The sequence below is a fragment of the Falco rusticolus genome, chromosome 6 (assembly GCF_015220075.1).
Source record: "Falco rusticolus isolate bFalRus1 chromosome 6, bFalRus1.pri, whole genome shotgun sequence".
NCBI lineage: Eukaryota > Metazoa > Chordata > Aves > Falconiformes > Falconidae > Falco > Falco rusticolus.
The window spans coordinates 84826429-84847720 of NC_051192.1; the positions used below are offsets into that span (position 1 = coordinate 84826429).

Sequence of the window (21292 nt, forward strand, 5' to 3'; positions counted from 1 at the left end):
CTGGGAACGCTTCTCCTCCCTCAGCTGTCCCTTTTCCTTGCGTCCCGTCTGACAGACTTCCAAGGGACGGGCTGTACTTCATATCAAAGGCAAAGCTCAGAATAGGAGCTTTTCAGCTCTTACCCTCAGAACGTGTTCCCTTATGCACGCTGCCATCAAACACAGCATCCATCAAGCGATCCAGCACCGGTACGTGTAGCAGGACATGCCCCCAGGACAGCCCACCTCGAGAAGGGAGGGCAGCGGAGCGACACCCTGCGCACCAACACTTCCCCCTTTCTCCCATCGCTGCTTCCCTGCCGAAGGAGCGGTGCTGAAACCAAAACTTCCACGATGCTCAGTGTTCCCTTTAAATGCTGACTAACCTAAGTACGTTTCTGTTCTTCGCCGTAACTACATTTTGGTGTCAAGCAACTCAAAAAGGACCCGTCTCTGCTGAACGGAGGGGACAATCTGGAGCGATTTCCCCTTCCCCCTCCCCCAGCACAACTGGTGACTGACAACCCGTCATTACTTTTAAACTGCCCCACTACCACTGCTGGGAGGAAACAATTCCCTTCCCAAGTGGTTCGCAGTCAGTTGGCAGTGATTTGGAGAGGGAAAAAAAAATTTTTTTCAGGGTTCCAGGTGAAAACCACTGCCCTTCCCCCACACCCTCTCCACCTTGCATCTCCCTTCTCACGGCGATCCCCCCGCAGCTGCCTCGCTCAGGCCATCGGCCCTAGCACGCTCACGGCCAGGTCTCACTGCCAAACACCACAGAAGCAGTACTTTGTTCTGTACTTCTCTCAGTACATTGAAAATAGGAAAACAGCCAAAGTTTCTGGTTGGAGTATTTTCCGTTCCTCTACTGAAAGCTGGGCCAGCAAATTCCCTCCCTCTGTTCCCACCAGCTTCAGTCACAGGGGGCAGGGAGAGCCCAGCCCTCAACTCTGCTGCTAGTGTGGGTTACATGGAACAAAAGGATGGATTAAGAAGTAGTACAAACCATAATCCTGATACAAATTAAATCATCTTTCTTTTGTTTTGAAAGAAAAAAAAAAAAAATCACTCCCTTAAATACACACAGTTACGCAATCACAAGAACATGGCTGGGGTTGGAAGGAGCCTCTGGAGGTCATCTGATCCAAACCTCAAGCAGGGCCACCTCGAGCTGGTTGCCAGGACCATGCCCAGACAGCTTCTGAGTATCTCCAGGGACGGACACTCCACAGCCTCACTGGGCAACCTGTGACAGGGCTCGGTCGCCCTCCCAGTAAAAAAGTGTTTCCCGATGTTCAGAGGGAACTTCCCGTGTTTCACTTTGTGCCCACTGCCTCTGGTCCTGGCACCGGGCACCACTGAAAAGAGCCGGCTCCATCCTCTTCGCACTCTCTCTCGAGATACTCGTATATATTGACGAGATTCCCCCTGAGCCTTCTCTTTGCCAGGCTGAGCAGCGGCAGCAACCTCAGCCTTTCCTCGCAGGGCAGGCGCTGCAGTCTCTTCACCGTCTCCACGGCCCTTCACTGGACTCTCTCCAGTAGCTCCATGTCTTTCTTGTACTGAGGAGCCCAGAGCTGGACACAGAACACCAGCTGCGGCCTTACCAGTGCCGAGCAGAGGGGCAGCATCAGCTCCCTCGACCTGCTGGCAACGCTCCTCCTAGCGCAGCCCAGGTACCACCTGCCTTCCTGCAGCACGACACACTGCTGGCTCATGGTCACCGTGGTGCCCAACGCGAAGGACCCCCAGGTCCTTTTCTGCCGAGCTGCTTTCCAGCTGGGCGGCCCCAGCGTACGCTGGTGCCTGGGGTCGTTCCTCCTCAGGAACAGGACTTGACATTTTCCTTTGCTGAAGTTCACGAAGCTCCTTCCTGTCGGCCCATTTATCCAGCCCGTCGAGGTCCCTCTGGACAGCAGCAAAACCCTCTGGTGTATCAGCCACTTCTCCCAGGTCTGTGGCAGCAGCAGCCCTGCACTCCACCCCATCACCCAGATCACTAATGAAGATGTTAAACAGGACTGGGCCCACAGCTGACACCTGGGATACCTCCTAGTGACCGCCCTCTAACCAGACTTTGTTCCACTGATCACCACCCTCTGGGCCTGACTGGTGCTTTAAAGACGATTTGAATGCTCAACACACAAAGCCTTCAAGTTTTTTCAGCATCAACTGAAGAAAAACCAATGCTCCTATACATATATTATTAGCTGCCGAGATACAAAAACAGGGAGTGAAACAGCAGGGCTAAGTCAGGTCTTTTTTGCAGCACACAAGTCTCTGGGCCATTCCTTACGCTCTTGGTCAGCTGCGTCTTTTGTTTGTTTTTAACTGTTTGAACCCTGACACGAGTCGGCCAGATACAGAGCGGCTGCACAAGGCAGGTGAGACTTCAAGCAAGCTGGCCTCGTGCGAGTGAAAACGGAAGGCGCCCTGGCTTGTTCTGACACCTCAGGTTTGTTTGTGTTTATCAGCAAAGCGAACCACTCCTGGCACTGCACGGTTCTCGGACACAGGGCTCGTGAAACAAACGTCTGGTTTAAGTGAGGCGGGTTTATGTTTGTTGTGTTCTTGTATCTAGTTAATTAGCTAATACCTCCTGCTTACCATGAAGACCAAATTGCAAAATTACTACGTAACCCCCTGAAGGTTTTATATACGTAAGCACAAATGTCAGATGGATCACAAGCCTGATGACAGGCACTCGTACAGCACTGTGGTGTGCCAGTTCTTTCTCCTTTACCTGGGCAGCTGGCGTTAACATTGCAGTGACCCAAGCAGAGGGAAGAAATGCGCCTGCCAAACATTCTCAAGAAAAACGCTGAAGCTTAACCTGAGCTCTGCATGAAGAATTCACTTCCTAAATCAGGAAAGGCATAAACCAGAGTGGAGACAATCGGTCAAAAAGACAGGCACAGAGATCCGGACCACTGATTGCTCTGGCCAATTCTACTGAAAGGCAGCTCAGGCTTGCTCTATGCTAGACAAAATGGGCCTTGACTGATTTGTAAAGAGCAAAATGTAAATAATCCAGATTTCGATGACTTCAACATGTTAGTAAAATACAGATTTTTTTCCTCCAGATTTAAAATCAGTATTACAATGGAACAACAGTAAAAATGCACCAATGACCAGACTCACTAGCAGCTTGAAAAATTCTGCAGCTCTTGAACAGAGTTAGTACATACCTTACTCAGCTCTGGAAAGAGTTCTTGAATCCCGATGTCCAGCAGAACATAAGTTAACTACAAGAAAATAAAAGAACGTTAAGAACACTCCCGAGGCAACAATAGTGCTTTTGGGTTTTAACTGTGCATTAGAGCTCACTCCTCTGCTACAGCCATACAGTCCCTTCAGGAACTGTGCCAAAAGGCGAGTTTCTCACGTGTTACGCGTTACCTGTTTGTTGAGCACTGGTTGCTGCATTCCATCAAACAGAAGCCTGATGCCTTCGTATTTAGCCTCTTCCCCAATGCACCTGCATATTAAATCTACACCAGATACCAACAACAAATCATTAGGAAGCACCGCAAAACAACTGCAGTTAGAGAACTACAGTAATTAAAAAAAAAGTTTAATTTAAAGAAAAGAGTTCAAATTTTATCCATCTAAAGTGGTAAATGAAAAAAGCCAAACATTCCTTTGGTTCCTCCTTTTATCCTTCTTTTCCTTCACAGCTCACACCTAAGTAATTAATACTTTTTTAATAATATCAGTGTCCTAATGCATTGTTTAATTTTTTAAAATTTCACAAGCTGAAATTTTTTGATTACTTTCTGAATAACCTAGCAAATGGGTCCCTCTTCCCTAGTTTAGACAGTATAGGGAGAGCTCAGCTGTATCTTCTGGTTTCACAGTGTGCCTTTTTTAACCCAGTTTTCATCTGGAAAAAATACAAACCACAGGACCATTCTAAAGATGAAGAAATTATGGTATTAAGTACATTTGTAAAGCTCTCGATTTCCATCACGTCTTTATTAATTACCATGCTACAACCTCAGTCAGCAACACTGAAGTGAAACTGGACCCCTGGGTTTCTACACCTAGCGTTTTAGTCAACTCAGATCTCAGCAGCGTTAAGTTTGATTTGGAAAGCTAATGTGGCCGTATCCGGGTCATACATCTGCTTGAACAATTAGCCACGCTCATACAGAGGGTCATTAAATACAGAACCTGGAATGTATCTCATCATTTCTTCAAAAGTCTGCTTTGCTCGCTTCTGTTTATCCTGGAGAGAGCGAGGTTCAGTATTCTCACAGAACACAGCATCTGCAGTGAAGACACATTGAAAATGAAGTCTTTAGGCAGCCTCACGTCACTGACACGCAACCAGCTTTGAAGCTGAGCTGCTTTTCTGTACGATCTCGACTGGAAAAGAATTCTAGCCTTGCCGGAGAGTAGTCTTTTGCTTAAATTAGCCTGATCGAATCCAGAATACTCCACCTGTGTGGGGGACAATGATCTTTTGCCAGTTGGTTTCCATTCTTTTCAAATTTTTCAAGTATTATCTTCTACGTTTGGATCAATTCTACTTTAGGTTAGTTATGATCTCCTTCCGTACAATTTCCCTTATACTCTCAAACCCACAAACAATACAGTTGTGCTATATTGTTTAGTACCTTTTGCTAAAACGCTCTCTGGAACTGCCAAAAAATTCAGATTTACCTATGAATGATAAAACAAGAATCGCTTCATCAGAAATATTAGGCGCTCAGTTTTAAAGACTTACTCCTGTCCTTTTTTTGTCTTTCACAAGCTTTCTTTTTGGCTTGATAAGGACAGAGCCATCTTGATTCCAGAGCTTTGGCTGGACGTGTTGTTTAGATCAGACTGCAGTCAGATAATACTTCTTTGCAGTTCTGAGGTCTTTTTTTTTTTTTTCTTTTTAACCTCTCTTCCCTTCCCTTATTTGAAGGACAAGAAGACTCAAGCCCTCTCAAAAGCCCACCACAACAATGGGAACAAAAAAATTAACAAAATTGACTGTGCACACAAGAAGTAATTTAAAGATGGCATGAAATACTCATGCTCTGATTTACTAAACCACTTCTATTCTGTTCTTCTTGTTTTTTGCACACCTTAGCAAATTACTATTCATAATACTTTTTTCTGTAATCACTGACAGACAACATGGCTGACTCGCCATCTTTCTGCAATGAGCTTTTGTAATCTTTTTAAAGGCCCGCTTGATTTCTAAAACTCCATTAGCTTTAGTCAAGCACTGCAAAGTTTAGTACTTGGAAATTTAACAGAAGGGTTTTTTCAAATATGAAACTAAAGCAGTATTTTCATATCAAAGATGTAAACTTTTACTAACCTCTCAGCAGTGTTATCAGAGAAACCAACCGGTGCTCCTGAAATAGCTGTTCTAACTTATAATGCAAGTAATAGTCTGTGTACAGTTCCAATGTATTTTTAAAGAGAATTCTTCCTCCCATCAAGAGATGATGCAGCCAGTCAGGAATGTGGAACACTACCCTACCTGCAAAGTAACACGCATTTATAAGGTTCTCCTAATACTGATGATAAAGGAATCACTTACTCCAAAGGGGAAGAAGAAAAAGAAAAAAAAAGATTGCAAACAACCAAAAAAATATTTTAGTTTTGTTAGTGCAACACTAAAAAAAGATCTGTATACTCCAGATTGCTTATCAAACACTTCATTTAGCTATTTTTATTAATTAGTTCCCAGAGTGTACGAGCAGCCTAGGCACATCTGAGAAAAAGGAAGGGACCTACTCCCATAAGCTCATACTCTCGAGATGCAGAAAGAAAGAGATACAACAAAACAACCGAGCAATAATGAATGATGATATTTTAGCACAGCAATAAAGTCTTTTAAAGAATGACAATGTTCCTAAGTTGTGTAGCGTGAAGCTTGCAAGTGCTGAGTTATGTATGAGTACTATAACAGAATTTTATTTCTTACCAAAGAATGTGAACTTCGTAATTGGCAGGAAGGACAGGACTAATTAAGAGAAACCACTTCTTACCAACATACATTAAGTAGTCATAGACTCCTTCTACAGTCATCATTTCCATGAAGTAGTTCTGATTTTGTCGTCTTTCTGTATTCTCAGACCGGTTTGCATTATTTTTGAATAAATCATTGAAAAGCTAAAAATAGAAACATAAGACTGAAAACATTGCATTCAAAGGCAAACGGACAGCCATCAGTTGCTTGTTTGTTGGTTTTTGGTTTTAATTAGAAGTAGCTTTTTCCTAGAGCTTTCAAAGAACTATAATCAGGTTTGGAGTGGTTTGGGTTTTGGTGGGTGGGTTGGTTGGTTTGTTTTAAAACTCTTCACTTCTCTAAGTGGGAGGAAAAAACCCAAAGAGCATAGCACATGTTGCCAAGATACCGGACAACCAAAATACCTGGACTCAGACCAAATCAGCGGGGTGTCCAAGAGATTAATGTGTGAGCCATTTTGCTCCCGATACCTTCATTTCTCTAGACTTTTATCACAGGCTTTGATTCCTTTGAAGTACCCCGTTCTGTCAAAGAGGGGCATAAAGGATATGGAGTTTGTCAACCTTAAATCACAGCAGAACCCTATGACGTCCAAGTGTTCCTAAAATTTCCTGTTGGCTTACATTTTGAAATAAATACAATGGTTTCTGGACAAAATATCCAACTTTTTTTTTTCCCCTGCCAGCTTGATGATTTATAGCAAAAACTTCATGAATCTTTGTAAGCTGCCAAAGTTTGGGTTTCTTTCCATTTATCCCATTTCTCATTTTATTCCCTTCTCCTTCTATATTCCCATTTTCCTAACACCATGATCCCTCCATTTCCTTGCCTTTGGTTCTTCCCCAAAATACATCGTTATAATACTTGTAAAATCCCAAGAGGCTCTTCCCTGCATCCCATACGGAGTCCCACAGCACCTAGGCAGTGCTCCTTGCATTCCTCCTGCCAAGTCTGTGGGCTCCAGCAGCTGGAAAGGATGAGTTCTCTGAATCCTGAGGCTCTCCGCATTTAACAATACCTAGCCATCACCATTAACAGTTTACTTTAAATTACCTTATCCTCAAACCTGTTGATCTAAAGATAAAAAAGAATTTATACAAAATACTCTGTATTACGAAAAGAAATATCAAAAGTTTACGCCAAGCTTCTAAAAAAAACATCCCAGAACTAGAAGAAATGCAGCGTCATTATAGTGTTGCGTAGGTTGAGATGGTTGGTACTGACACAGATTTTTCTGTATCACTCCCAAATTAAAAACAGTTCCAAGGAAAGGAAAGGAATTTGTTAGTATGTGGTTTGCTTCCTGTAGAGCAATTCACCCTGAAAGAAGTAAGGCCATAAAACACCAAAATCACAACAGGCTCTGAATTATCCAAGTCTCTAACCGGAATGCTCTGCACTCTTGGGAAAAAAAATACATCAGATCTGGCAAAAGTCAGGTTTTGACTCGCACTTCTTCAGGCCCTCTCTTTTGTTAAGTGCTGAACTGCTGGCATTATCTTCACAAGTTCACTCAAACTAAACACCACCAACTTCTTAGGTAAATTACATGAAAGAGCAAATACGGTTAATACCCCGTTATCCAGGAATGCAACAAACCTAAAAAGAACACATAATTATTCATGCCTACTATGAAAGCATCCCTGGTACGTTGTTTAAAACACCCTGTTATAAAATGTCTAAATCCTCCTCAATACTGAAGTTAGGATACTGGGTAAATCTCAGTTCAATTACTGTAACTTAAACAAGAACCTCATTTATTTTTTAGATACACGCCATGACCTGACAGAGGCAATACACACTGAGCCAACTCAAAGCAGCCCGTTGTGTAACATAGCTCTAGTTTCAGACTGCGTACAGCCCAGACCGAATCATTGACAGCAGTCCAGCAGGTGAGCTCTATGTTTATACTAAAAAAAAGAAAAAAAAAAAAAAACAAACCACAAACATGAAGGCTATCTTAGGGCAAAGCTTTTTGACTTCCACAAGTTATTTGAACTTTGACCCCAAACAAGTAGCAGCATCTCTTGAACTATGTATGTACCTCTGCACACGGATAATGTCTTGCACCTTAAATATAATGGTTCCTTGATCACTGTCAAGCTTTGAAAGCTTAGACTCTTGCACATGGCATTTTAGAAAGCAACAGCAGATCAATGCATGCCAAAATTACTGAGCCAATGAGCAGTTTTTAATAAAATGCACACTTCGCACTATTCCAGTGCACGTGTGTATTCACAGTCATTATTAATGCATGTCTGAAGGACGCCACAGCCATAACCAAGTGGCATCACATCTCTGCTCAGGTGTTTTGCATTTTCCAGGATTTTTGGCTCAGAGGAAAGCCAAGTGAAAAACTTACAATTAGATATTTAATACAGAAGTTGAGATTACATTCACAATTCAGATAAGGATGGGATTTTGCTTTCAAATGTTTCCACACATGTTAACATTTGAGATGTGATATAATACTGTTGCAAATAGACTAAATAAAGGCAAGCAAGACAAGCTTCCAATGCTATCAATATTCGTATCTTTAAACGGTAACTGTGACTATAAACATGAAATTTTCTCAACGGGCTTTCAATGAAGATATTCCACAGATTAGTACTCGTTAGTAATGGAAGCCAAGCTCTTGAAGCAAGTGAAAGATACAAGGCCTGTATTAAGAAAGAGACCAAAGTAATCCCTGGTACGCTAGGCTATCTATTGTACCTCCACGGGAAAAGCTACATAAAGTGCCTAAACAAACAAAAAAAAAATGCAAATACACACCCATACATTCCAGCATAGGTGGGAAGTTGATAAAAGCAACACCACAATTATGAATAATATCCACAGCCAGAGGTGTGAACCTCTCCACTGTTTCCCCTGCTTATCTGCAAAGTACAGATGACTATACCAAAACGGTAAGAAGAATGTATGTCGTGTTTCAACCACATCAGTCAGCGTATTGAAAAGCAACTGTGTCTTCCTCTGAGTAACTACGCATAAACACACACTACATTGCTGGTGTTCCAAAAGCAGGTTTTATTGCTGTTGGCAGGTCATCACAAGCCAACAGAACAATGCCTTTGTAGGTGTATTTTGCAAAATCTGCGTCAGCTTAGAAGTCCTGACCTATTCTAGCAAGTCTGACAAAACTATGTTCAGAAGATGATCAAGCTTCTCTACAGACCTTCAGAACAGAAACATAGCTGAGAAAGCCAAAAATCCTGTTGGCATCCCTTAAGAGAGGGAAGCAGGGTTTTTTGTTCACTTGTTTATTTTAACCACAGAGGTTGGTAACTCTTTCAGTCTAGTAGATCTGATACAGGACAAAATTCAGATGCTACTGGCTGTACTAAGGTTCACTACTCGTGTCCATTATGAATTTTTAACTAGAAGGTTTTCCACCACCGTTTAAAACGTACAAAGATACACACACACCAGGAATATTCAAAAAGAAGCAGCACGTAGACAACCTCTCAGAGAAGTAGGCTCATTTCTAATTGAACTCAAGCTTCCACCTGCCCTGACAGACTTTCAGGCACTTCTTACTCAGTGCTTTGATGACGAGGTAGCCTGGGTGTACCCTAGGCACAGCAACAGAGTTGGCAGCACAAGCACCAGGCAAAGTGTACTGTACACCCAGCAGACTCCTGCATGTTGACACTAGAATAAACAGATCTGTGTCAAACAAGGTATACAAGCATCAGCTGGAAAATGACTCTAGCATTTACCAAAAAATTCTGTGCTGAAGAACTTTCTTGCTATGAAATAACATGTTCTTCTCACAGATGGGCACTCAGAAAGCATGAACCTTCGTCTCTTCAGCTGCCTGCCTGATGCCGTTATTGACTCCTTACAGGTAGCTCAGACAATCCTGGTACAGACATTCATCTCCATCACCAGGAGGTAAGGGCGCCAGGCTACCGCACAGTGCTTTTATCTTCATGAAGATATCACACGGCACAACAGAAGTGAAACTGAAGAACTTTGCTGAACAAAACCGGGAGTGGTGGATACACCAGGAGGCTGCACTCCCATTCAGAGAGACCTGGGCAGGCTGGAGAGCTGGGAGGAGAGGAACCTAATGAAGCTCAACAAAGGCAAGTGTAAGGTCCTGCACCTGGGGAGGGACAACCCCATGCACCAGCACAGGCCAGGGGTGACCTGCTGGAAGGCAGCTCTGCGGAGAAGGGCCTGGGGGTTCTGGGGGACAGCAAGCTGCCCATGAGCCAGCTGTGTGTCCTGGTGGCCAAGAAGGCCCATGGGACCCTGGGGGGCGTTGGGAGCAGCGTGGCCAGCAGGTCAGGGGAGGTTTTGAGGGAGGTTATCGTCCCCCTCTGCTCTGCCCTGGTGAGGCCACACCTGGAGTGCTGTGTCCAGTCCTGGGCTCCCCAGTTCAAGAGAGACAGGGAACTGCTGGAGAGGGCCCAGCGGGGGGCTATGAGGATGGTGAGGGGACTGGAGCATCTCCTGTACGAGGGAAGGCTGAGAGAGCCGGGGCTGTGTAGCCTGGAGAGGAGAAGACTGGGAGGGGATCTGGTCAATGTCTACAGATACCTTAAGGGCGAGTGTCCAGAGGACGGGGCCAGGCTCCTTGCAGTGGTGCCCAGGACAGGACAAGGGGCAACGGGCACAAACGGCAACACAAGAGGTTCCACCTGAATATGAGGAAGAACTTCTTTACCTTGATGGTGACAGAGCACTGGGACAGGCTGCCCAGAGAGGCTGTGGGGTCTCCTTCTCTGGAGACATTCAAAACCTGCCTGGATGTGACTGTGCGACCTGCTCAGGTGAAGCTGCTTTAGCAGGGGGCTGGACGAGATGATCCCCAGAGGTGCCTTCCAACCCCGGCCATGCTGTGACTCTGTAACTGAGCAACTGAAGTCTGTGCCACATGTATTTGGGAGGTGCAGGGAGGGGTGTTACCTCAGTCTACATCTGGTCTGGCCTTTGGACTGAACACCCTTGGTGCCTGCATTCCTAGACAGTACTTTCCAGCTTATCCTCATCTGAAATAAATTCAGTTAATAAGTTCTAAGACAGTTCCCTAGTATGACAGAAAATGGGATAAGCGGAGATGATCAGGATATTTGCTTCTAAAAAGCATCACTGATCTGAACTAAAATGGTCTGGCAGATGAAACCAGCGTGGCTTACAGATCAAATCCAAGAAATGACAAGATGTAAATGGCGCAGCGTGCTGGCTCCTGGCACAAAGCTCTTCCCAGGTGTGGGTGGACTTGAGAAAGAGAAAACTCTTTCAAATTAGCAAGAGGGATGAATTTCACAACGTGCATGGGAAAACTCAGCAGAGACCATAACACAGCACAACCTGGGATTACCAGGTATCTAATAATTACAGTTACTGTGTGAGTAAGCACCTGTGCTCTGGCTAAACTGATAGATGGGAAACCAGTGAGAAAGCAGTCAGCACATGAATTCCTTATGCATACATGCCTCTGCTAGTCAAAATTGGTAGTACAATTTCAGCATAGGTACTGAGGATCTGATCACAGAACTGTCTTGCAGCATCCCCCAAGGCAATGTGTCTCGAGTGCCCATCATTAAGTAACAATCATGGCTCTGTAGGATATGTACTGAAGTCTGAAACTTTCCATCCACTTACAGCAAATGGCTCCCCACACCAAAACAGATTGCTTTTGGGAAAAGAAAAAAGAACACCTATAAATGTATGTAGAACCAATTACTTACTCACCAAAACGCTAACTAGAATAAAGTTGCATGGAAAAACAGTGAACTCACTCTCACAATAGACAGTGAGAAGGAATGGAGAGCTGGGGCTAACCTCATCGTTTTTGCTCGCCGCGTGGGCAAGGACAATGACTTACTGTACCTTCTTGTTGTTTTCAGAAGTGGGACTCAAAATGGTGAGCTCAGGCCTACTTGGTTTAGGCTTGGGAGATTCACAGGAGTTGATAAAATTCATGATGAATGGCTCCAAATGCTGACCCTTCTGAAATAAGATATGAGTGACCTGTCACTTGCCTAATTATAGAAAAAAATCAAAACAAAACACTGCCTTTCCAAACACATTTTTGACTAGCCTGTGCATTAGTAAGCACAAAAAATTAGTTACTGAAGTTAAAATGTTGGCAAATTGGAAGACTTACCTCTTTCATTAGCTTTCCTGGAACAGATTTTATAATTTTACCTATAATTAGAAACAAAAAAACCCACTTTGTTAATCATTGCCTGATCTTAAAAGACATTTTCCTCTGCTACATTTGATGTACTTGTTGTCTAGTACTTAATTTAAAAATACAGAAGTTTTTAAAATCCGTATTTTTTTTTTCTGGCACAAAGAGCTATGAAAATAAAGTTTTCCATGTATCTAGCTTATAAATCAGTGCTTAGCACTCTTCAAGAAAAGATACTTAAAATATGAAAAATATACTGAAGAAAGATATCTGAATATTTCTTAAAAAAAATATCAAAGTACTCTAGATCTGCCTTTGTAATTTTTCTAGAGGGTCAAACAAATAGCTATAGCATTGTAACAGCAGTACTATATGACACCAGTATAGGCAAAATATTCTGGATTTAAGTTCTTCATCCTTCATAAACATCTATTACAAAAGAAATCACAGAAACTGAGATTCTCCTCTTTCCCTGAAAAGAACAGCTAATTTGGAGAGATTCTGGAAGGATCCAGTCTTGAAAATACTGGTGAGTAAAGTTTTACAAATTAGGCTAGAGCGTGATCTTAAAAATCAGCTCTTAGGTTAAGGTTGCCAGGATACAGCACAGTAACTTTGAATGCTGAAAAATCAAAGTGTCTAGGATTAGTTTTATTTTAAGCACCACGTTTACAGTAATATTTTTCTTATCTACATGTCATTAAAACTGGAACTTACATCGGAAAGTATGTACAATGATCGAATTATAATAATAAAATACCTCATCCTCACAAAAAGCCCTACTGGCATGCCAAGACTTTATAAAATTGTTTATGGAAGTGAAGCATAGTCTCAGACACGAGACGCATTACAGTAAACACCGTAATTATAAGCCTTTTTTAACAATGTACAGTGGGATCTAGAGGGGAGGTCTGAAACAAACCAAAACCTTTTAACTGGAGTATGACCACCACCACCTCATTCAACAACTTTGTAAGCACGCTAGGAGCACGGCCACCCCAGCAGGTTCACACCACGGCCAGGAGAAGCAGAGGAGCAGTAGCACAGTTCAGACATGGTCTTCCTGGACCACACTGGTGTCAAACCACACGTGCTACAATACACGAGGACACGATGGCTATGAGGTTGACCTTACCAGCTCAGGCCCACTATCCTGAGACAGCTACACAGCAGTCAAGCTGTAAAGTCACACTGTAGTCTACTTTTTGAATTTATTATCAACTGTTACATCAAGAATTTCTCGACTTCTCAATTTCCATTTGGCCTGCCTATATCACACCCCCCACTGCCTCAAATTCCATTAAGTAGGTCCTGTTAAAAGAAATCTTAATGCTAGCTAATACTAGAAATATTAAATACGGCAGTTTACAGATTATAATAAACAAATTTTAATCAATTACCACCCAAAGGCAGTTTATATTAAGAAATTGTTTATACCATCACACCTGTAAACAATGACTGACTTTTGTAGACTTGGCTTGTGACAATACTACTTCTTCTCTGAGAATACAATCTCCGAGAAGACAATACTCGGACTATGAAATTTGTTAGAGGAATCTTATCACCTTACTTGCTGACACAAAAATTCAAAAGCAACTACTTAAAGACGTTTTTTCCATCATCTCAAAATGTCTTTTTTCTTCAAGGAAGAAGTATCAGCATATCTTGCTTGCTGAGCTATAGGTGAAGGAGCAGAGTTCGTATTTCCCATATCCATATCCTTACACAAGAATTATCTGTTCATTACTTCTATTGTTCAATCACAGTATCTACAGTATTACTATTTGTCAGCATAAACAACTAGTATATTACGTACCAAGATTCACATCAGGCAACATTTTATCAAGAAACTGAGTCTCTCCTCCATTAGGGGACAGGAAATCAGCTAAAAGCTGGCTGTTACTTAGTTCTGGATGTTGCAGAAGTTTCTTTTGAGAAAGAAGGAAAGAAGCATAAATACTTTAAAATTAATCTTTAAAAACTAATTTCTCTATAGCAAAAAGATATTCAAAGAACATTGTATTACCATAGATATTGTCATTTGCAAAAGATTTGTTTTCACTCACAGAAAACTTCAACAAGTTTTATTTGCCCACTTGAACCCTTTCCATTACTCAAGTTACTTGGAAACAGAAAATATCAGATATTCTGTTATTAATTTTATATCATTAGTTTTAAAATATTCTTTGCTAAAAAAGTTTGATACCTGCAGATATTCCTGAAACTCCTCTCTCTTGGATTTTAAGAACTCATAGTTCTTGGGGCCAATGATTCTCTTTGAAGGAAGCTGAGCATCAGGAAACGTACCTAACAAAGGTATCAAGGAGATAAAATTATTCTTGTAATGCAGCAAACATTCATTTCATTATTTTAAATTTCAGCTCAGTACTGAATGATAATCACAGCAGTGGGAAAGTGGCTTTCCAGATGACAGAGAACATACCGTGAAATTCTGTTAGCTTCGACTCAAGCACATAAAATTCAAGATACCTCCTGTAGACAGACCAGTGTTCAGGTTCATGCCCAACTGCGGGGGACAGGACACACACACACACAAAAAAAAACCCCAACGTTAAAAAGTAACCGCGCTTTATGCCACTTGAGAGACAAATTAAGCAACAGCAAACATGTGCTGGATTATTATAAGGCAAAACCTCAATGATATTAGTCCCTCATATTGCAGTAACGTTAAAAAAAAAAATCCCAGCCAGGTAATTAAATTGTTAAATTAAAATGCACGCCTGGTAGACAGATATGGTACTAGCAAGGAAAAGATCATCTCATTTAGGGGATCCCTAAAATCTAAACAGTGGAGTGCTGCACAACTTCAGAATTTATTAGGGCTATGTTAGATCTATTTTAAAACTTTTAACCAAATCATTTATGTAAATACCACTTGTTCAATAGTCCTCTACCCAGCTTGAATCCCAATCATTCCTCCTCCTGGAATATTATCACTAACTAACTTAAACAATTGCTGCTTATTGCGGAAATACTAGTTTCGCTAACACGAATCCATGTAGCCCTAGGATGATGCTATTTCCCCCACTCAATATGGATGTATTGCTATCTAGGTACTGATAAACTACCTGCAAGCCAGGATGGTTCCTAATAAGCACAAGATTTTCATTTCTTAAGAACTGTATTTTAAGTTTTACATAAAAGTCATTTGTTGCTCATTATTCCGAAGTCCAGAGTGTGTGAAAGAAAAACATGCCAGGTGTTTATTAATATGAATCATAGGATCAGTAGTTTTGGAAAGATAAAAATCTCAAACTTTGGCATTGTTAGTGCCAAGGAGTCAGTTCTCAACTTGCAAATACTAAATGTGATCATTTTAGCTCTCAAACACATCTCCTCAGAACTTTGAAGTCATTATTTTGAAATCAGAAGAACATGTATGCAAAATACACTGCAACAGCCATCAGAATATAGCACACTAGAATATTTTGAGTTTATTTTGAAATTACACTTCATTCATCCACAACATAGCATACCTGCCCTTCTATCATTTCTCTCTACATCAATGCAGAACACAGGAATTCTCTCCTTTCTGTCTTTTCTTTCCAAGGAGGGATCATCAAAAAAATCTACATATGGGATGCTAATTTTCCATGCAGCGAGGTTGCGGGGTGTATTTGGGGTACTAACAGCCTCCTCAGGAGAATCATCTTCCATCACCATAACGCCTTCTTCAATCTGTAAAGATTCAAACATCAAGATCTACAGTTCTATTTTAATTGGTACCGTCTAAATTTGAAAAACTTCTATACAATAATGAAACGTAAATCAAGCCTTTAAGTATGTGTCACTAAGTAATAAAAGAACAAAACCCCCATTTCATTCATTGAGTTTTCATGTAGGTTAATTTTTATTTTTAGATTCACTGCAAATTAATTTGAAGTTAGAAACTTTTAGCGAGATCTGGAAGTTTTTATAGCACTATCAAGTCCCGTATCTGATACTTCAGGGGAGAGAGCAGGAGGTAACAGAAGTACTAAGAGAGAGCTGGAAGAAGGCCTTAGACACAGACCAAATGCTACAGGAACCAGCCTGGGTGCAGATTTAGCTGCGCTGCATCTTCCAGGATACTAGGACCCAAACGGAGCTTACTAACGTCAAGCCAAGAAGCTAGCTAAACGCAACAAGAGACAGAAGCCACCAGTGCACCAAGCTAGCAGGTGTCCCACCCCCACAGCCGAGTGCAACGGAGTATGCCGTGGGCACATCAATCTGACTTGCTCTGCAAGGTGCAACACAGCCAGGATTAGGGTTGAATCAGTCCTGCAGCCCAGAACTGTAAGCCATCACGAGTGTTCCTTCACTCCCCATCAGCTCCAGTTTCAGCACCCCAACCCCAGAAACAGACGCCCCACGGAAGCAGCGTGGCCCTAATCCTCGCTGGCTGCATGCAGGGCAGCTCCGGCGCAGAGAGTTCACAAACTCAGACTCCACGCCATAAAAACAACGCTAATTTTTCCATATGCAAGCAGACCTTAGAACCAGGGCCACGTGAACAATGAAGAAATTCTTTCAGATTTGAACTCCCGTCCCAGCACCACGCCGACATTCGTTTTACAGTCCTGACACTGCTCATCACAGCCAGGCTGAGCTGCCCACCGGTATGAACCACCCAGCTACCCATCACACAGCGCACCCAGTTCTCAGGACCCAGGCAACAACAAAGGCAGTGCTAACAAGCTTTTAGGACCACCAGCAACGGAAAGAGTATCTTAAGTATCCGAAATGAAAAATGAAGCTTGAACAGCTACTCTTGAAAAGCTATTTATTTCTCCAAACAATGCTTAACCCAACTATCACCTTCACCGCACACAACAAAAAGAATAATTAAAAACCGCGACCCAAAGGAGTAAAAATAATTTTTGCAAATGAAGAGACAGCATCTGTGAGAAAGAAGGGTAGGGCTGGCCTTAGACTCAAATAGATGACAAATTAAAGCAGAATGAAGAACCTGTGGGGAGATAGCCCTCGCTGAAGATGCACTGGGGAACAGTCTTTTCACAAGCATAGACAGCAGGTGGAAAAAAACCAACCTAGTCCTGTTCCCTTATAAAACTGAATTTTTTTTGAATCTAATTTAGCCTGCTGCCAGTACAAGGGCTTCTAAGACATCACAACCCTGCAGGGAGGCAGTCACTGCCTGACGAGAAGCAACACCGAAGCCCATCACCCTGCCTGTGCCTGCCGCAGTAGCCAACACCCTGCTCTTCCAGCCACAATTTACACAGCTATTAAGTCTGTAACGTAGAGATAGGTTAGAGTTAAGTGACAATTCAGAAGTACATCATTTTAGTAAGTCTCACATAAAGGCTTGAGAGTACTGCCACTTACTGCAGTTAAAACAGGAGATTTTAACATACAAATTTACAGCGTGAAAGTACAGCAAACTGGAAAGCACGAATCCCACTTTCAAGTCCTTTTCCCTTAACTTCATAATTTAAAGCCAAATTCCCCCCAAAGGCCAAGCCTAGGTGGCTGAACAAATTCACCTGTATGGGGATAATCTGATTAACGCTTCAATGCAATACAGCACCCCTGAAATGATTTTGGCCGTCTGCACTACAATGTTCACATCATCGTGACCCAACTGCAGCTGAAGCACAACTGGTTCAACACACATGAGCAACCCTTGTCCAATTTTGTTTTGCTTTGCAGCATACCAAAACGATCCTTAAACCGGTTACAGTGGGGACCTGCTGTCTTCCAAAATGCACCTCCGTAGATCCACTAACTGAATCTCCTCTTTTCAAAACACCCTTTTTGCTTCCACTTACCTGATTTATTTAATAAAAAGAGAAACTGTGACAGGCAAAGAACGGTTTCAGTTGCTACTACACAGAGACCACACTCAGCTCAGGTGGTTCGCAATTTGAGAGCTAAACCTCTTTCACAAAGCCAACAAAAATAAACCCACCCTGGAATGAACAATTAGGGCTCACAAACTGCATGACAAACTTGCACTGAAGAAGGGAATAAACAGGACAGACGTTCCCTAAATTGCAACGACAGGGTCATCAGGCAGCTTTACATCTACAGAGTCTTCTGTATGAGGTCTTACCCTCATTTTCCCCCTCCCCCAGGCTTTACATGGTTGTCACCACTGGACAGAAACAGCAGAACAACATTTCAGGAGAGCAACTGCAAGTCAAGAACAGCTGAATTTCTGCAGATGGGGCAGCACGAGCTGGGTGCCATGTGCACTCACTCCCTCATTCTATGAGGGCTGCGCTACTGTTGTATATTTGCGTTAGCACTAAATACACCGTCTCCACTAGGACCTCCTTGCAGAACTGCAAGGCCATTCTTGAAGCACTCAGACTTACCCAACTCTGTAGTTTTTGACTAAACTAAATGCTTGAGCACAGACTCGACTGAAACTCTTGCCTACGTTTTGATTCTTTCTTTCTTTTAATTTACCGCCGCTTGCGATTCTGGTTTATTCCCATTTATTTAGTTTCATATACTGGACTATCCTATCAGTTGATACACTGATTATATTCCCAGCACTGCAGAATCAGTATAGGGCTTAAAGCAGGGAGGGGATCAGTCATTCCTGCCTTCCTCACTCAGCCCTTCTACGGTTGTATTTAATCATAAGCAAAGTTTCACGTGCTCATAACCTCTTTCCACCAGGTCCCTCACCTGACTTCTAGCCTGGGTTTGGTAACAATCCTCCTTCCCATCCACACTTAGGGAGCGAAGGGATTTAGGTATTTCTCAAACTTTGTCTAAAGAGGCTTTAGTAAAAATGTAACAGCCTCCCTTTATTGAATGAAGGTATTTGAGACAATGCTGCACTTAAACCTTTCCGTTCTTGCCTAAAGTAAAACCATTCTAACAATTTGAAAACCTTCCTTTGTAGAAATTAGTCTATAGTGTCTGTCCCTTCTGCTGAATTCAGCAACTTCTCACAACTAACTTCTTGTACTCTGACACAACAACCATGTTCCTTCCCTGAGCTCTACTGCTTCAATTACACCTCTACTAATTCCTCTGCTATAGGGGGAATTATACTTCCATGCCCTTTGGCTAGCAAAATCTACAACAGCAATGCTGCAAAATTAAACCATTTTCATTAGAATCTCGCCTCAAAGAGAAGTTACAAGAACTTAACTGTCTTAAGAAATTGCAACAGTTCTGCCCCCTTAGAGCTTTATAACTTAGAACATATAAAGATATGTAGTTTATATGACTTATATAAACATTTAGCCTGTACAGAAAATTGCCTTTTTTTTCCTCCTAAAGAAAAAAACTAAACCTACCTAGAATTCTAAGTTGCTGAGTCTTTCCCACCCTCTTCTGAAAGCAATTCGGAACAAGGTGAATAATATAAACTCCTATTTACACTTTTATCTTTAGGCTGTGGAAAATAAGCCAGCAGTTCATCAAGGTGATAAACACCCAAGTTTTGTTTGTCAGGAACAGGTACAATGGGTTGAATTGACAGATACACTGTAAAAAATACATGACTACCAATAACTTTGGACTAATTCCCTCCTCTTCCCTTTTTAAAGTTTTCCATTTGTCCCCCAACTGTGCTTCAGGTATCAATGTGCCACACAACAATACTACCACTGGCTCTATTCACTGCTGCTTGGCATGAAAGAAAAACATTAGCTGAAGGAGAAACCCACAACAAACGAGAAAGGACTATTGGTTCATGGTCTAAAGAGAAAACACTGCATCACAGACCGACCTGACAGCAATTTTTCCACTACTTTATCTATGGCTTTAAGGTCTTAACACCAAGCTTCACAGGAACAGCCATGCATGCAGCCCTACACGTACCTTATTACCCAGAATTATAAAATGGCATGGTAAGTTTTCAGAGAAAAATTAATTGCTTACAAAAATATCTGACACTGTTAACAATGTAGAATAGTCTGGTTTAGCTCTGCAACTATATTGTTTGTTTCAGTATAACCACTATCGAGAGACTGCTAACCAACCCTGGCTGTGTAATTTTATGCCGAGAGGCCAAGAGTTGTTTAAAGCTTATGGTCACTGAGGAGACTGTACAGTGGCCGAGGAGACAGAACAGATTTTATACAGTTCTTACACTCTTAGACAAGGCCTGACAGTGATGATTATTGCTTATGTAGAAATGCTAGCAATTCTGGAAAGAAAAATGTTTTTCTTGAATACAGAATCGGCTTGAGATTACTTACAGTGATTCAATAAATACAGGTTAAAAATCAATAGGTCACTAATGAAACAAACTTGGACTCCCCATATAAGGGAAGTAAATTAAGGTTCACTGATGGGTCAGCTGTAACTATAGGATCAGCTATTGTTTGAGACCCCTTAGAAGACTCTAACATACCTGTAATGAGCGTGTGTGATGCTCAATTAACATAGTACCACCTACCAAATGAATATGTATGATTTTTCCAAGAAATGTAATGCCTAAATCTAAGTGTGGACTATATAATTTTGTTTGAATGAAGCGTATGGCATGCATGCTGGGTGGAGCGATCCCCCACGCATCCAGTGCTGCAATAAAGGAATCTTCTCAGTGCTACATTGGTGTTGAGTTTTCTTATTCCCAATTCCAGTGACAACACCACTACTTTTAGTAGTTCTCTGTACTAAAGCAATAACCTCAAGAGGCGTACCACCTGGGGATGTGGCCTTGGCTTGTCAATGAATACAGGGAAAACAAGGCAACTTAACCAAAAGCCAGCATATGAAAACCCTGCAGTGAAGTCAGACCACAGAAAAGGCAAAAACATAATACTCTCAAAATAAGAAAAAAAAAAAAAAAAAAGAAAAACCAACCAACAACAATGACTACTTAAAGACAAATTTAAAGCTTTTACTCACAAAGTCATCTTCTCCTTCATTTAAGTTATAATTAGGCAACATAGCTCCTTCCATCGCGGAACTCTTGAATACACCTTTTATTTTGTTGCCTATTCTGCTGATTCCAAATGATTCTCCTCTCTTCTGTGTGGTCCTAGGATTACAGGAGCCAGAGTTCACAACACAAGGCATATTATTACACAGCTGCTAAGCAGGCCACTGCACTTCGTTTGCAGATAAGAGGAACAACTGTATAAACAAGTAGCCAATATATTTACAGTTCCACTTACACAGAAATTAATTCATGGCAAATCTGTTCTCTTATCGATCAGCAAAATTTCTTGATTACACTTCTAAGTGATAAG

The 21292-nt window shown here is 41.9% G+C and overlaps 1 protein-coding gene across 5 annotated transcripts in view; it reads right to left on the reverse strand.

The window, feature by feature from the left end:
* The window catches only part of SNX14 (sorting nexin 14), a 65451-nt gene that overhangs the window by 990 nt on the left and 43169 nt on the right, over positions 1-21292 (reverse strand). For 4 of the 5 annotated variants that reach the window (XM_037393160.1, XM_037393161.1, XM_037393163.1 and 1 more), the window contains 12 exons: positions 20949-21081; positions 15602-15803; positions 14548-14631; positions 14311-14411; positions 13921-14032; positions 12078-12118; positions 11801-11920; positions 5976-6099; positions 5300-5464; positions 4156-4251; positions 3382-3473; positions 3171-3227 (listed from right to left, as the gene is read on the reverse strand). In XM_037393160.1, the coding sequence (XP_037249057.1) occupies positions 3171-3227; positions 3382-3473; positions 4156-4251; positions 5300-5464; positions 5976-6099; positions 11801-11920; positions 12078-12118; positions 13921-14032; positions 14311-14411; positions 14548-14631; positions 15602-15803; positions 20949-21081 (1327 nt within the window). Of the gene's footprint in view, positions 1-3170; positions 3228-3381; positions 3474-4155; positions 4252-5299; positions 5465-5975; positions 6100-6621; positions 7867-11800; positions 11921-12077; positions 12119-13920; positions 14033-14310; positions 14412-14547; positions 14632-15601; positions 15804-20948; positions 21082-21292 lie in introns of those variants that run through there. The other variant, XM_037393165.1, reaches the window with a different exon arrangement.